Genomic DNA, 16,970 nt, shown 5'->3' on the forward strand with positions numbered 1-16,970 from the left:
GCCTATTCTGCTGGAAACTAGAAGTAGTTGGGAGCATCTGTTGAGATAAAACTGGCTCCTGAGGTCTATAATTACCAGTATTCATAAGGCCCAAATAAGGAGGGCTGTTATGAACAACATTTACAGTGCTAGAGCCCCCATGTTTAGAATGATCAACTGTGGGATCTCTGGCAGGCGGTCTTGTCCAACCATGTGGCCCATCTATTGCTCCCCCTGATCACTTCTCACCTGCATATGCACAGCAACATTTGTTAATTTGAATATTAGCTATTTGTGATGACAAAGAAATAAATAAGCTTTTCCAATCCTTTAATTTAGCATGTATGGAGGAGAGGTCACTGCTGCCATTAACTTCCTGGGTTTTGGCTCAGTGTGCCTCATTTAAGATGAAATCCTCCCTCAAACACTAGTTGAGCTTGGGCTTGGGGGGGAACTGTAGGAGATGCATGCACTTCCTTAGTGTTAGACTCAGCATCTGCTAAAAGAAAGTGAGAATCTATTGAGCAAGGAATACTAGATACAGTGCTAATTTTGGGAGACAACCTAAGTTGTTGTTTTAGTGGCTGATCACCTAGAGAACCTAGACAACTACCCACCAACGAACTGACTTCTGGGTTGCTGTTCCCAGACCCAACTGCCACACTTGAGGCAACACAATTAATGATACAATCAATCATGCTCAAACGGTTCGTGGCACAAGCAACAGCTTTGGGGAGACTCAATTTCTTCCTAAACGTGTCCAGTACTTTTACAAATGATGGTCACCCATTAGAGGAGAGGGGTTTAGTGTTTGATATAGTTTCCACTTCCTCGATCACATGGTCAATGGCATCAAATGTAGAGACATCAGTATCCTTAGCAAGGGGGTCATACTATCCCTAGATGGTTTCCTCAGTTTCTTATCACTGGCCAGGCAATTTGAAATGTCCATAGCTTTCTGTTTCCTCATTACGAGTAACTGAATGAGCAGCCAGCATCAATCGGAAGCCTGTCACAAAAAGATTCTTTTTTATAGCACTGATGACCAGAGTAACTCACAGTATGGGGATAATAGCAGCTAGTCAATGAAAGGCAGATGAAAGGGAGGGAGCCTGGCCCGGCTACTTTTTGATGATGATCGGCAAAGATGGGCCCAGTCTTGGCCCAGTCTTCGCCCGTGCGCAAGACCTGGCCCATCACATGCTGCGGTATGCTGTACTTTTGAAGTGCTTTGGTAGCATGGCCCTCCTCCTGGAGCTGGCAGCGGGATCAGGTACAGCAAAGTGGCCTGCTGTGGGACATAGTCTCACCGCCTTGGGTCAAGGCAGTCAAAGTGCAAGTCCTGCGTTGTGGTGTGCTGTAGCGCTTTTGAAGCCCTTTGGAAGCATGACCCCTCCTCCTTGGGCTGGCAGCGGGATCAGGTACAGCAAAGCGGCCTGCTGGGGGACATAGTCGCACCCCTTTAGGTCAAGGCAGTCAAAGTGCAAGTCCTGTGTTGTGGTGTGCTGTTGCACTTTTGAAGTGCTTTGGAAGCATGGCCCCTCCTCCTTGGGCTGGCAGCGGGATCAGGTACAGCAAAGGGGGCTGCTGGGGGACAAAGTCCCGCCCGAGCAGGTCAAGGCAGTCAAAGCACTCGTCCCACACTGTGGTGTGTTCTGGCGCTTTTGAAGCGATTTGAGAGCGTGGCTCCCCCTCCTTTGGCTGGCAGGGGATCGGGTACAGCAAAGGGCCTGCTGGGGGACGTAGTCCCAACCTAGCAGGTCAAGGCAGTCAAAGCGCGCATCCCTAGCTGCGTTGTGCTGTAGTGCTTTAGAAGTGCTTTGGGAGCATGGCCCTTGCTTCTCGAGCTGGCAACGGGATCAGGTACAGCAAAGGGGATTACTGGGGGATGCAGTCCCATCCCAGCAGGTCAAGGCAGTCAAAGCCCACATCCCGTGCTGCAGTGTGCTGTATCACTTTAGAAGTGCTTTGAGAGCATGGCCCTTTCTCCTCGGGCTGGCAGCGGGGTCAGATACAGCAATGGGACCTGCTGGGGGACAAAGTCCCACCGTAGCAGGTCAAGGCAACCAAAGCGCGTAGCTCGTGCTGTGGTGTGCTGTAGCACTTTTGAAGTGCTTTGGGAGTATGGCCCCTCCTCCTCGGGCTGGCAGCGGGATGAGGTACAGCAAAGGGGCATGCTGGGGGATGTAGTCCTACCCCAGCAGGTCAAGGCAGTCAAAGGGTGCTTCCCACGCTGCGGCATGCTGTAACGCTGTTGAAGCACTTTGGGAGCATGGCCCCGCCTCATCAGGCTGGCAGCGGGATCAGGTACAGCAAAGGGTCGTACTGGGGAACGTAGTCCCACCCCTGCAGGTCAAGGTAGTCAAAGTGTGCGTCCCCAGTTAATTCCTGAAGCCATGCAGAAGGAGTCCTTCACTGAAAGCATGTATCCTGCTTCTGCTGTAGAAATCTGATGAGGAATAGCTGCGGCTAGCTGTTCAAAGATATGCTGTGCGATCTATCCTAAGAAACTTTACAACTTGAAAGGCAGATATTTCAATTTAATGGTTTAGCTATATTTTAGCATAGTGCTTACAAATAGCTTTAGAGTGCTAGAATGTCAGAAACTTGCTAACATTGTTAGGAATGTTTATCTAGTTTTCACTGGCCACTACATGTCTAACTGCTTTCATGTTTACCTTCTGTGTGGTTACTGCAATATTTTATGCACTAGACTGAAGATTTTAAAATACATATTTTAAAGTACATGTCCACATTTCTGTTATCATTAAGCGTTCTATTCATAAATGAACGAGTATTTGGCTTGCAGATGTTTCCCTGAACTCATCTAGAGGGACTGATAGTAACCTAAAAACACACCCTGTGCAGGATTTCAAAATGGGCTCATGTTACACTGGCTCTAAAACCAGCTTTCTAATTCAATCTTGGTGCATTAAACTATGTTTTTGCATCAGAGGTTTAGAAATCTGACCCTGCTGCTTTGGGAACCTCAGATTTCATATCAGTTCCCACTGAAGCAGCATCAAGGCTAGTTTGCATGTGGCTGGATCTAATCTGAGGTGGCATGGTGGGCAAAAGAATGACTGGTCAGAAGAGCACCCTGAGCGATTGCCAGTGGCCATACAAATTGCTAGCAGTCCGCCCATCACCTTTTGTGTTTGATAGGTTGATCATCTAGTAATTTCTATTGACGAACGAAGCAGACTGTGAAGAAAGGGCCTCAGATATTTAGTTGAGGTAAATGTAATTCCACAATAATCCCAGTACAGTTTGAGGTAAATATGCTTCAATATAGATTGAATCTACATTACTTAGAGTTAAAACCAGGCTCAGAGAAATGTATGTCTTGGGACGTGGAAGTGATAGAACAGAAGATGGTCACATTTCCAAGTTGTTTTGCTACCTTCTTCACCTGTGTCTGCAGACTATGCACTTCGAAAGGGTGAACAAAGTTGTGATCACAGATTTAACATGGGTTGTGTTTATTCTTGCAACATTGTTAACTTTTATTATAGACCAGCAAATGACTTTCCAGTAAGGGATTTGGGAGGAGGGATTTATATTTCTTGATAGACACATGCTTCTCATTAAGTGCTGTCACTTTGCATTTTTCCTCATCATGTGGGAGCTTATGACTACGGGACAGAGAGCCATAAGAATTTGGAACTGTCACTACGCACTGGCATTATAGGGGCATGAAGTCTTGCTTTCTGATGCTTACATCAGATCTTTTTTTCCATTCTGCTTAATGTGGCCAGGGTATGAATTGAGGAAAGTTCCTGTTTGTTCATCAGAGAAAAAATATTGTAAGTAGGAATGGTACCCTGATGGTCCATCAGAGTTAGAAGTTGAACATGACTTTATTTATAAATAGCATCCATCATCTTTATCACAGATGGGATAGCCAGTCATGGAACTCCTGACTGAACAAATGGACTAGAAACTGACATTTTGGAGGTAATCATCCTCAGCTTGGATCATCACTTAAGTTATATTTTAGGTGATCTAAGTTAAATTTTCCAAAGGAATTGTTATGATCATAATGCATTTGAAAAGGTGGAAGACAGGGAAGTATTTGCAGAAGGTACCTTACCAAGGTTGCAACTCTGATAGATAGAATAGCATGTTCATCGAAGTTTCTACTTTGGTTAAAGAGTGGAACTGGTCAAAAATAATGGTTTGTGGAGAATTTCTTGGTGTGATGAATTTTAATATTTCACTACATAATCTAATATGAGATTGAGTGGTAAGGTGTAGGAAAGTACCACCCTTCTTGGCATGTTACCCCTAATTTCTGCCTGTTTGTCAGTGTGGTTTTACTGTCTGACTGGGATCCTGATAGTCAGGACCCCAGTGCTCATAGTTTGTGCCCTATATGTCAGTATGTTTTGCTGTGTTGTCAGTATGCTTGACTGTCACTAGAGTCCTGCTAATCAGTATTACAGTGCTCATGCTCTCTCTGTTTCCAAATCTGTCACTATAGTCTAGTGGCCACTTATTTCACTCCAGATTGGCTTACTGGACCCCCCTTATAAGTCCCTAGTACATGGTACCTAGGTACCCAGGGCATTTAGGGTTCCAGGAGATCTTTATGGGCTGCAGCATTTCTTTTGCCACCCATAAGGAGCTCATACAAACACTTCTTCAGGACTGCCACTGCAGCCTGAGTGAAATAGTGCAAGCACTATTTCACAGCCATTTTCACTGCACCAGGTAACTTATAAGTCACCTATATGTCTAACCTTCAGTTTCTGAAGGCTGAGTGTAAAGTTACTGTGTGTGAGGGCACCCCTGCACTAGCAGAGGTGCCCCCACATGGTCCAGGACCAATTTCCCAGACTTCGTGAGTGCGGGGACGCCATTATAAGTGTGCACCAAATATAGGTCAATACATGTATGTAGCTTTACAATGGTAACCCCAAATATGGCCATGTGAGGTGTCTAAGATTGAGAAATTGTACTCCCAATCTAATTCTGTTATTGGGGGGCCAATTCCATGCACCCTGGGGGCTCCACCATGGACCACCAGGACTTGCCAAACCATCTCTCCGAGGTTTTCACGGCAGCCCCAGCTGCTGCCACCTCACAGACAGACCTGTGCCCTCCAGGGGCTTGAGGAGCTCAATCCCAGAAAGGCAGAACAAAGCATTTCCTTTAGGACAGGGGTGTTACACCCCCTCCCATTGGAAATAGGTGTTACAGGCATGGAAGGGGTATCCTCCCAGAGAGTCTGAAAATGCTTTGAAGAGCTCAAACGGTGACCTCCTTGCATAATCCAGTCTACACCAGTTCAAGGATCCCCAGTCCCTGCTCTGGCACGAAACTGGACATAGGAAAGGGGAGTGACTACTCCCCTGTCCATCACCACCCCAAGGGTGGTGCCCACAGCTCCTCCAGAGTGTCCCTGGGTTCTGCCATCTTGTTTTCAGGATGGTCAGGGAACTCTGGGAGCATCTGAGTGGCCAGTGCCAGAAGGTGACATCAGAGACCCCTCCTGATAGGTGCTTACCTTGCTAGGTGACCAACCCCCCTCTCAGGGCTATTTAGGGTCTCTCCTCTGGGTGTTTCCTCAGTTTTGGTTTTGCAAGATTCCAACAGGACTCCTCTGCAAACACTGCTTCACCTTCTACTGTTGGATCAACCGCAGAACTGCTCCAGGACCTCTACAACTGCAACAAAGTATCCAAGAAGGCTACTGCAACTCTGTAACTTCAGCTCCTGCCAGCAACTGCAACAGTTTCCAGGTTGTGCATGCTCTTAGGACTGCCTGTCTTTATCCTGCAGCAGAAGGACTGAAGGATCTCCCGTGGAGTGACAGAGTCACTTCCCTGCTTCAGCAGACACCTCTCTGTAGTGACGACCAGTACTCTGGATCCCCTCTCGTGATGATGAGCGTGGATCCTGGAACACAGGTGGAGGACTGAAGTGAACCAGACTGTCCAAAGGTCCAACTGTCCAAATTTGGTGGAGGTAAAAGCCTGCCTCCCCCATCCAGATGCTACCCCTGTGCACCACATGTTTTTCAGCTCCTAGGGCTTCTGTGCACTTCTTCAAGGAATCCTTCAGGCACAGCGTAGCCCAGTCCCCAGCAATGCAATGCTCAGCTTCCTGAGTTGTTCTCGGCTACGTGGGATTCCTTTGTGTAGTGTTGCGATGACCACGATTTGCAACTCCTTTGTCCCCGTGTCCTGGGACTCATGTGGGTGCTGCCTGGTCATCTGAGGGTTCCTTGAAATGCTTAGAGCCCCCTCTGTCTCCTCAGTCTGAGTAGAAACCCCCAGGTCCCTCCTGGGCCCAAGTTGCGCCTTTTCGTGCCAACTGCGTCTTTTGCGTGAGCCAAGGCTTGTTGGCGGAATCCAACAACGAAAACCAGCCTGCATTCTTCTACTCAACGTGGGACATCTCTTGCACCAAGCAGGAGCCTACAGATGCCTTCTGTGTTGCATTTCTGACTTTTTCTTCCAACTGGAGAATCCACTTTTGCACCTTCATCCAGGTTAGCAGGGGCTCCTGTTCTTCCTGGACTCTTCATCTTTTCTTGGACGCTGGGGTGGGGTATTTTACTTACCTTTGGTGTTTTCATACACCCCCAGTGCCCCTCTACACACTACACTTACCTAGGGGGGGAACCGACTTTCGCATTCCACTATTTTAGTATATGGTTTGTGTTGCCCATAGGCCCATTCTAACTTAGGTGATTTTCACTATTTGCACTATTTTATGACTGTGTACTTACCTGATTTTGGTTACGAGTGTATATTTTATGTGTATTACTTACCATCTAAGGGAGTATAGCCTCAACGATATTTTTGGCCTCATGTCACTAAAATAAAGTACCTTTATTTTTGGTAACACTGAGTATTGTCATTCTTGTGTGTGAGTACTGTGTGACTACAGTGGTATTGCAAGAGCTTTGCATGTCTCCTAGTTCGGCCTTGGCTGCTCTGCTTACAACTACCTCTAGACAGCCTGGCTTCTAGACACTGACTATATATCACTAATAAGAGATAACTGGGCCTGGTATAAGGTGTAAGTACCTGTGGTACCCACTACAAAACAGGCCATCCTCCTATATAAGGGCATTCCCAAACTGAGTTGACTTGGTTTTAATCAGATTTTTCTTTTCAGTTCTAGGAGGAGTGTTTATAGGTTAAGTGGAATGCCTGATCTTTAGTCTCCTGATTCTACTGTTTTAGTCCAATGCACAAGTGAGCATAGATAGAAAATAATGAGCACTTGAGGAAATCAATTACAGATTGCAAGAACACACTCAGAAGTCAGAAAAGTTTGAGTCACATATAGATTCCCATTTTAGATCCGTCCTCTAACTCTGAGTAGGTCAAGTTGGGTTGTATTCTTTTGTTGGGACTCTATTGTCTTCACCCAATATGGCTGCAACATTTCCACTATAATTCATTGGCTGACAATCGTGTTAATTTCATGCCTCTACTCACTGACACCCTCAGCCTTACTTCTCAAGGAGAATTTTCATCTTACTCACCAGTCTGGAATTCTTCTGCTTTTTGAAATACATTGTGTTGGCCTTGGCTGAGCGGTGGAATCTTATCTCTTTAAATATGGTGTAAAAATGGTACTACTCTTCAAATTGCAAGTAATGGTCTTCTCTGTTTCACAAGGAGGAACTCTTATGTCCACAACCCATGTGTTGAACTGACTGATGTTTTACTTTTTTTCCACATTTTACAGGATGTGGAATTAGAGCAATGAACTAATTTGTTCTTTGCTAGTTTAAACTAGGTTAATCTGACTAATTTTCTTGTTTCTTACATATCTTTTCTATAGCTTATCGGATTCCCAACAGGTAATGGTTATGCTTTTACTGTCTCTCTACATTGAATGAATTACTGAGTCTCTGGATGAAGGATGCTCCTCCCTTTTTTTATTTCTTTAGGTCTCTTTATAAGTAGTTTTTGTCTCTAATGCTTTCAAATGCATGTATATAGTGGGCTTTAGGTCAGTCCATTGCTCTTGATTGGATGACTGTAAGTCATTTTCCTGCTTATTATTTGATGGTTTTCCTCCGTATTATCTGTTTGTCCCACATTTCCAGTATTCTTCTTAACCATCTTTTGATTGGCTTACTTGTGTCCATAAACTCCTTACACCCAGGGTGCTGCACGTGTTTTATTTGCGCTATCCCCTGTGTGCTGCCCCCATCACACACTTGCTACTCTTGCACTCAGTGTGGCTTTTCCATCCCAACTTCCTCACCCCTCCCTGTGCAGATTTACTTTTTTTTTTTAAATCCCCAATCAATTGCTCCCACACATCTCCCTGTTTGCCACCAGTCGTGTTGATCCCCCGCCCCACCACTCCTCTGTTGTTCTCTGCTCATCCTATTTTTTTAATTCATTGGTTGAAACTTTTTAGGAGGGCCTAGCGGCTTCAATTTTCTGCTTGACTGCGTTTCCCTAACAACACACTTTGTCACACCCTTTTTTAAATTTAAAGTTCCAAGGGAGTCTACCATCTTGGAATGATAAATGAAAGGAAACTAAATGGCTGCCTCATCATGTTGCATGCATATGTAGTGTCATTGTGCAGCGTCTGGCATAGTATCATAATGCATGTATGCTCATGCATCACAGTATGTGTATGTAGACATTATCACACTTTGGCACATATTTATGAAAAAGTGGGGCATCAGAGCTGATACGCCACTATTTCTGCTACCCCCTACCGGCACCTAACAACACCGTGGTTGCCCCATATTTATAATAAGGCCCAAGCATGGTGGTCGTTAGCACAACAGCATCAACATTGTTTACACTATTGTAGCGCTTTGCTACGCTGTCAACATTTTTTACGCTAGTATAGCAAAGTGCAAGGAGGCCTATAGGTTTCTATGAGTGCGTCATTTTAACGAATTCTCTGAGCAGGCGTTAAAAATGATGCCAAAAATGGCACAGTAAAATCTTTTTAAATTTCACTGAACCATTTTTGCGGGCCTCTAAGCACTGGAACGCGGCCCCTTGCATATATTATGCCCGGTGCAGGCATAATGCAGCGCAAGGGGTAACAAAGTGGCGCAATGCATGCATTGCGCCTCTTCGTAACTATGTTGTGGGGAAACGCCACCTAAGCGCCGCCTTAGAGTCAAAAGATGACACTAAGTCAGTGCAAGGGGCTCTTAAATATGCCCCTTTGGTTTTTTCAATGCTTCTCTGAATCAGCAATAATATTTTTTTCCTCCTTTTGGTGATGCTGCATGGCATCGGCAAACACCATTGGAAAGGTCAGTAGGTCTGCATCAGCAAAGCCAACAGTCCTGCATTGACCAAGTCAAAAGGCGAGACAGGTTGGCTTTTTGTCGTATTATCCTGATCCCTAATAAATAATGTTGGTTTGTCTTCAACGCTCTGGGAAGATTTTTTAGGCCAACAAAGGCATTTTTCACTTCCCTTGATAGCTGCCTCAGCTTTTATTTTTCAGCCCTCCGTGTTCCCTGTGTTTTCGATGGTGGATGTATGCTAAAAAAATTCAATTTGTCTGGGAATATGATGACATGAGCCTTGGACATAAAGGCCAATATTTATACTTTTTTGGCGCCGGATTTTAAGATAAAAGCGGCGCAAACTTACAAAATGCAATTGTATTTTGCAAGTTTGCACTGCTTTTACGTCAAAAAAAGAAGCATGTGCCGCGCTAAAAAAGTATAAATATGGGCCAAAGTGCCTCGAAGCTGCTGTGGCTAGATAGTGCTTTCATCCTGTTGCTACCTTTATCTCCTACGTGCACACGTGGGCTTTTTTTCTGCTTTCTATTGTGTTCGCACTGGGCTGGGTTAATATCCTTGAACCTCCTGAACTCCAGATACATTAAAAGGCATGGGAGATTCTAAATCTTACAATAAGCTCCTTATCTAAAACGGTTCATATTCATTTGTATAATTTTTTGAATGTCTGATAATTTGACCTGAATAACTTACCATTAATATATATTTTTTTCTATTCAAAAAATGTGTTTAGCAAAGAGGACTCAAGTGATTACGATCTCATAGTGCCAAGTGTCTCGTTAGACTGGTAATGATATGCTTAAGTTAATATTGTTAGAATGCTGTGCTCTATGCTGTGTAATATCAGAACACTCTACCTGAATGGCAGTCGCTGCTCCCGGGTCACAAAAGGAGCAGGGCGGCAGGCGGGGGGGACACTTTACATCATATAAAACATTTTTTAAAACCACCTACCTTCTCCGTCACCATGCCGTGCCGTTCCTCTGCTCCGTCGCTGATGCTGCATGCACAGGCTCCCAGCCAGTGCTGCGGCCAACCCTGACGCTGCTCAAAGCAGCATCAGGATTGGATGGGAGCACCCAGCTAGTGCGCTCCCAGGCAGACTGGGAGCCTGTGCAGGCTCTCTCCATCCAGGAAACTGTGTTGATGGGCTCGAGAGAGCCTACTGTGCATGTGTTTTAGCTAGCTCGAGACAGCCAGCCAAACACACATGCGCTCTGAGGGGAGTGCTCTGTGCACTCCCCTCAAGTGCTCGTCAACCCAATGCCTGCCCCTTTTCAAGAAAACGATAATAAACAAAGTTTATTATCATTTTCTTGAAAAGGTTTTGCAGCTGCCGCTGCTGGCGGTGGTGGGGCCGACGCTCCTCCGCCTTAATGGAGGAGTTGCCCCTGCTGAATGGATACAGTTCTCAAGCTAAAATATAAGTTTCTGATATCTGACAATATTCTCTAGAAGACAGTGTTAACTACAGCACAGTAAGTAAAAAGTGTGCTTACCACTTCTGGGAGCAGCCTGATGGCAAGATCGTGGATTGCTTTGACTATTATGCAGATGGACGATAGCAGAAATATGACACCCAAGATGACACAAGCTCTGGTGGCGAGAAAAGAAAACGAGAAACATTTATGTCATTACAAGAAATCTAATTCTTTGAAGTGTAAATGTTGATACGCTCGAGATTGACGAAGTAGAGGCTGTTTGGAAACTTAGGAAATGCAAACATTTCAAATTTGTATCAACAATTTGCAACATAACTAAAAAGAGAAAGAAATGTGTGCGTCGAATTATAGGCCCAGATTTACCAACACTTGGCAGTAGGTTTGCATTATTTTTGTAACACAATTCCAATGCAGATGTTAAGGTGCGATTTATCATCCTACGCAAATCTGGATTTGTGTTTGATAGTATCCCAAAGAAAGACAGAGCTTTGCAAAGTGCTGTCCTGAGTTACTTTGTTTCAAAGGAGTTTGATAAGGTGCCTATTGGACATTCTCATACATGGTTTTTGATGCAAATATCTACATACAGAGAATAAGAGATTGGGACTTGCAACAAAATCCTACGCCTCTTTGAGGCCGGAGCACGAGGAGAAATATTTTCATTTCTTGTCATTTTTCCTGCTTTGCATGTATGCAGCATTTTATAACACATATCCAAAGTGGGAAACATTAAAACATAGTTTTGTACTGGAAGGAACCCCGTAGTGTACATAACCTATTCTTTAGAGTTGATAAACGTCTGACAACAGTGTGCCAGTACAGAGCAAGGAATACAGCGCCACATCTTAGTAGATAGGGCGTTGTTGTGCTTTCTCCCTTTCATACAACGCAGCACAGTAACATTACTTAAATGCAGCAAATCTGGACCAAGGAGTAGCATAACAAACATCACAGACTCTTTTGTTCCTGAAAACATCACAGAGTTTAACTCTTGCCTACCTGAGCCCCTGAACACGGCCTGATTTGCTGCTGAGGGGTAAAGGGAATGGAAAGGGAATGTTGTCCACTCATAAACATAAATTATGAACAATATGCTAGTGGAGGACTTTTGCTGTCTTTGCTAGAGCTGTTTAGGGGTGTGTTGATCCCTGGGTGAACTCATTGCCATCTGGGGTCCATGTCAGCTCCTGATTGTGGGAGTCTCATGGACATTCACAAATGTTCCTGCACTGTTGTTTTCCACCAACGAGCATGCCCAATCTGGCCCTTGCAAACATTTGAAGCACAGCACATCCTGTTTGTCTATCCACTATCTTCAAAAACTGGATGAGGCCTTGACAAGACCACATTCTGTGATGTCCCCACACCATCCATTGTCGATGATGCAGGCATTGTCAGGACCCTGATGAAGTGGATATGCTACAACAATTCCATATCTGCCAGTCCCAGACAGAGAACCAGAACAAGGATTTTGAACTTTTTGGAGTGGAAACACCAGGAAAGGAGAATCCGTGCACTGTGAGGGGCAACCTGCCAATAGCAGCAGAATGTGAGTGCTGACTGCATCGCTCTCCATTCTTCTGTGGGCCATAAACATGGGACTCCTTGTTGTGGACTCAGTGCACTGCAGAGTTTGTGTAGCATGTGACTGTTGTACTTTTTTGCTTATGCAGGATCATCCCCAATCTTTTTGCCTATTTTATTCTGACCTGTTGCTGTTGGCTTTTGAACTCTGAGCACTGTACCACTGCTAACCAGTGCTAAAGTGCATATGCTCTCTGTGTAAATTGTATGTGATTGGTTTATCCATGATTGGCATATTTCATTTACTATTAAGTCCGTAGTAAAATGCACTAGAGGTGCCAGGGCCTGTAAATCAAATGCTACTAGTGGGCCTGCAGCACTAGTTGGCCACCCACACAAGTAGCTCTGTAATCATGTCTCAGACCTGCCACTGCAGTGTCTGTGTGTGCAGTTTTAACTGTAAATTCGACTTTGCAAGTGTACCCACTTGCCAGGCCTAAACCTTCCCTTTTCTTACGTGTAAGGCACTCCTAAGGTAGGCCCTGGGTAGCCCCAAGGGCAGGGTGAAGTGTATGGTTAAGGTAGGACATATAGTAATGTGTTTTATATGTCCTGACAGTGAAATATTGCTAAATTAGTTTTTAACTATTGCAAGGCCTGTCCCTCTCATAGGTTAACATGGGGGCTACCTTTAAATCTGATTAAAGTGTATATTCCCTTTGGGAGTGGATGGACATGTGGAGTTTGGGGTCTCTGAGCTCACAATTTGAAAAAACATCTTATAGTAAAGTTGATTTTGAGATTGTGTGTTTGAAAATGCCACTTTTAGAAAGTGAGCATTTTCTTGCTTATACCATTTCTGTGACTCTGCCTGTTTGTGGATTCCCTGTCTGGGTCAGTTTGACAGTTGGGCTGGTTGCACCTCACACTAGACAGTAACACAAAAGGAGCTGGGGTGTAGTCTGCATTTCCTGATGAGCCATCTGTGCTAGGAGGAAGGGGAGGAGTGGTCAATTACACCTGAAAGGGCTGTGCCTGTCCTCACACAATGCAGTCTCCGACCCCCTGGTGAGTGTCTGGGGCCTGGCCTGGGCAAGGCAGGATTTCACATTCAAAAGAGACTTTACTTTGAAGTAGGCCTACTTCAAAGGAGAAATTGGGTATAAGAAGGGCAGCCAAAACCACAGACTTTAGAACACTTCTGGAAACAAGAGGAACCTCTGCCTGGAGAAGAGCTGAGGAAGAAGAGATGCCCTGCCTGTAACTGTGCTTTGTGGAGCTATCCTGCAGTTTCTGCTTCTGTCAGAGTAAGAGGGCAAAGACTGGACTTTGTGTGCCCTCCATCTTATGAAGAAATCTCCAAGGGCTTGATTTAGAGCTTGCCTCCTGTTGTTTGAAGTCTCAGGGACAGCAAAGACTTCTCTCTGCCAGCACCTGGAGTCTCTGGAGAGACTCCTGCTCTAACAAGTGGTGTCCTATCCAGTCCCTGGGCCATTGGAAGGAAAGCTGGGGGAAATTCAAGGAAATCGACTTTGGACGACTTCGGACCAATGCCGCTGCTGAATCTGGTGACACCGCCTTCAACCGACTCCGTGATCTTTGCTGGAACGCGATGACCTTCGCAGGCCTGACGCCGCTGCAGCCCCGCTGAAGTCTGCGATTCCATGTAGGTGACCGACGCCACTCGAAGTGCGCGGATGCAACGTTTCGCACAGACACTGCGACCCCCGACTTCGTGCATTGACTTGTTTTCACTCTTCACTAAAGGTACTGTACTTGGGGTCTATGTGACTCCGTGTCCGGCGCCGCTGGTGTGGGCTTGTTAGGGACGACTCTGTCACGACGCCGTGTTAACACCTCATCGAAGCCTTTTGTGTTTCTAAGCGCTATTTTTGAGTTTAATCTTTATAAATTCATAGCTTGACTTGTGTATGTCGGATTTTTGTCGTTTTGGTCTTGTTTTGTTTAGATAAATATTTACTATTTTTCTAAACTGGTGTTGTGTCATTTTGTAGTGTTTTCATTAAGTTACTGTGTGTGTTGGTACAAATGCTTTACAACTAGCACTCTGAAGTTAAGCCTACTGCTCTGCCAAGCTACCAGGGGGGTAAGCAGGGGTTAGCTGAGGGTGATCCTCTTTTACCCTGACTAGAGTGAGGGTCCTTGCTTGAACAGGGGGTAACCTGACTGTCAACCAAGGACCCCATTTCTAACATTGGTGATCAGCGGTTGGGATTTGGACTTGTATTTGTACTTGACATACAGTGATTATGTGTACACTGCTATTTTGAGTGCAGACCACCACGGGACCACATATTACTTGTTTGGTGATCTTTTGCTTTTTCTCTTAAGGACTCCTTTTTGTCCTACTTCCATGATTTTGCTGATCCCTTGACTGATTCTTTTTTCCTAATTGGGAACTTGTTTTCTGCCGTTGGAACTTTGCACTTGTTGCCATCATGTCTCAATCTTGAGATGCAACAGCTGGAGCTGTGTTTGAATTAGGGAAACTGAAGAGGTACTTAGTTTCTCAATTGAAACAGTTCTGTAAAGACCTTGCCTGTCCAGTTAAGAGCTCCACCAGGAAGGGGGAGCTGCAAGAAGCACTGAGGGCCTGGGGGACAACCAAGGAAGCTGGGGGGCACACAGACGATATGGATGGGAAAGTGCAGAGTCTACACAGTGGTGTAGTAGAGGTACCTGTTACACCTGGGGAGGGTCTCCAGGAGTGGTAGCAGTAGGTCCTCTAGGAGTCTGACTCCTAAAGATGTGCAGGACAGACAGGAAGAAAGGGCTCGCCAGTTGAAGGCAGAAAAGTTGAGGATACAAAGGGAGTTCGACGAGTGGAAAAGGGACTTAGAGATAGAAACGATGATTTTGGCTTATGAGCTAAAACTGGAAGAGCTGGAAGTCAGGAGGGCTGAGTCCAGCTGGAATGGCGGCAGCAACAATTTTATATCCAGTGCTGCTGAAGAAGTGCACATGCCTAGAGAAGTGGTGCCCTACTTGAAGGAGGGAGTTAACACACGCCAGGAGGTTCAGGGGTATGAGGTAGCTCCAGTGATGCACAGGGTCCCTGAGGTGGATTGAGGAACTGGCATGGGGAGTCATATTCCTACTGGTGGGATGGACACGCTACTGACTCTAGGTGAGAGTGACAAGGAGAGGGGTTCCCCCCAGGTAGAAGTCCTGGTTATGGAGTGTGAAGACATCCCAGAAGAGTGTGGGTTGAGTGTCAGGGACAGTCAGATACTGTCTCACCAGTCTCAGGAGGGTGATGTGGGGTGCTTTTTCAAAGCAGAGTCACTGGATGGTTGGGTGAACGGTACTTTGGTTAATTCATGTGAGGGGCTGAGTGATGTAATTGCTGGAGAGCATATGTCTAGTCCTTATTTTCCAGAGCTATGCCAACACCCGGTGGAGTGTGAGTTCTGTGACCCCAGGGAACTTACACTGGAGGCAGACCTTTGGGTGAGTACCAGAGAGTCTGAAGAGGCATTTGGGGGTGCTCCTGAGAGGAGTGGTCTAGGTAGTTCCCAACCAGGTGGGGTAGGGAAGGATTGTAGTGTCCCAGGTATGTCCCAGTGTAGTGGGATGGTTGAGGGACCCCATGTCCAGTCTCAGAGGAGAGGGAATGTGGATGAGTTGAGGCCCAAGGTGCCCGAGATCCGGTCCCAGGTCCCAGAGGGTTCCATGAGGGAATACCAGGAGGGGAGCCTAGCCTGTACCATAGGGCCATCTGTTGAGGAAGACCCCACAGTGTAAGGAGAACCTGAGGGGGGGGCGGCTGTAGCCAGCGTACCACCAGTTCTGGTGTCTGGCAGTACCACTCCTAGTGAGGGGGTACAGAAGTCCAGACAGAGGGTTGAGAGGGGGTTGCGGACCCCAGTGGAGAACCTGGAGGGTCAGGAGCCAGCTCTGAGAGCAGACCCCCCCAGGAATGAACTTGGTGAGACCATTTCTGGGTTGGGGGGAATCCAGACTCCATCAGATGGGCAGAGGTCAGGAGACCTGCACCAGCCAGACTCATGTGTGGCCCTTGGGGACGGTGTGTTCCTTGAGGGGGGTAAGTGTGCCCCCCTGGAAGTCCTTGTGTGTCAGGCAATGGTTCAACCGCAGAGTGGTGACTCTGGGTTGAATGATCAGGTTCAGGGGGTAAACTCTGACCTGATGGGGGGTAAGTGTGCTCCCAAGGAAGTCCTGGTGTGCTAGGCAGTTGTTCAACCGCAGGGTGGTGACTCTGGGTTGGATGACCAGGTTCAGAGGGTAAACTCTGACCTGGTGGGGGTTAGGTATGCCCCCCAGGAAGTCCTGGGTTGCCAGGCAGTAGTCCAGTCTGTGGGTACAGACCCTGGACTGGAGGATCAGATTCAGGGGGTAAACCCTGACCTGAAGGTGTGGGCGGTTTGCCCAATCACCCCACCGGTGAGATTTCAAGGGGTACTCTCCCTGAGGGGGGTGCAGAACCTTGAGAGTAGGGGCAGAGGAGAGAGAGCCTCACCCCTGGCCCCAGTGCAATATAAGGGTACAGACCCTGGATTGGAAGGCCAGGTTCAGGGTGTCCCCCCTGACCTGGAGGAAGGGGCTACTGCTAACAGTGCCCCTACCATGTTGTTTTCTGGAGGAGTCACTCCTTGTTGGGGGGTGCAGGACCCCAGAATGGAGGGCAGAGGGAGGGAAGCCTCACCCCTGGCCCTGGTCCAACCTGAAGGTACAGACCCCAGGTTGGAGGACCAGTTGCAGGTTTACATCCCTGTCCTGGTGGGAGA

At 46.5% G+C, this 16,970-nt stretch overlaps 1 protein-coding gene across 1 annotated transcript in view; it reads right to left on the reverse strand.

Annotated features, from left to right (window-relative positions):
* The window catches only part of TMEM163 (transmembrane protein 163), an 884,981-nt gene that overhangs the window by 347,075 nt on the left and 520,936 nt on the right, over window positions 1–16,970 (reverse strand). Inside the window, exon 5 of the mRNA XM_069225050.1 lies at window positions 10,735–10,831. Coding sequence (XP_069081151.1) covers window positions 10,735–10,831 — 97 coding nt within the window. The remainder of the gene's footprint in view (window positions 1–10,734; window positions 10,832–16,970) is intronic.

This window comes from Pleurodeles waltl, chromosome 3_1, assembly GCF_031143425.1.
Source record: "Pleurodeles waltl isolate 20211129_DDA chromosome 3_1, aPleWal1.hap1.20221129, whole genome shotgun sequence".
Lineage (NCBI taxonomy): Eukaryota > Metazoa > Chordata > Amphibia > Caudata > Salamandridae > Pleurodeles > Pleurodeles waltl.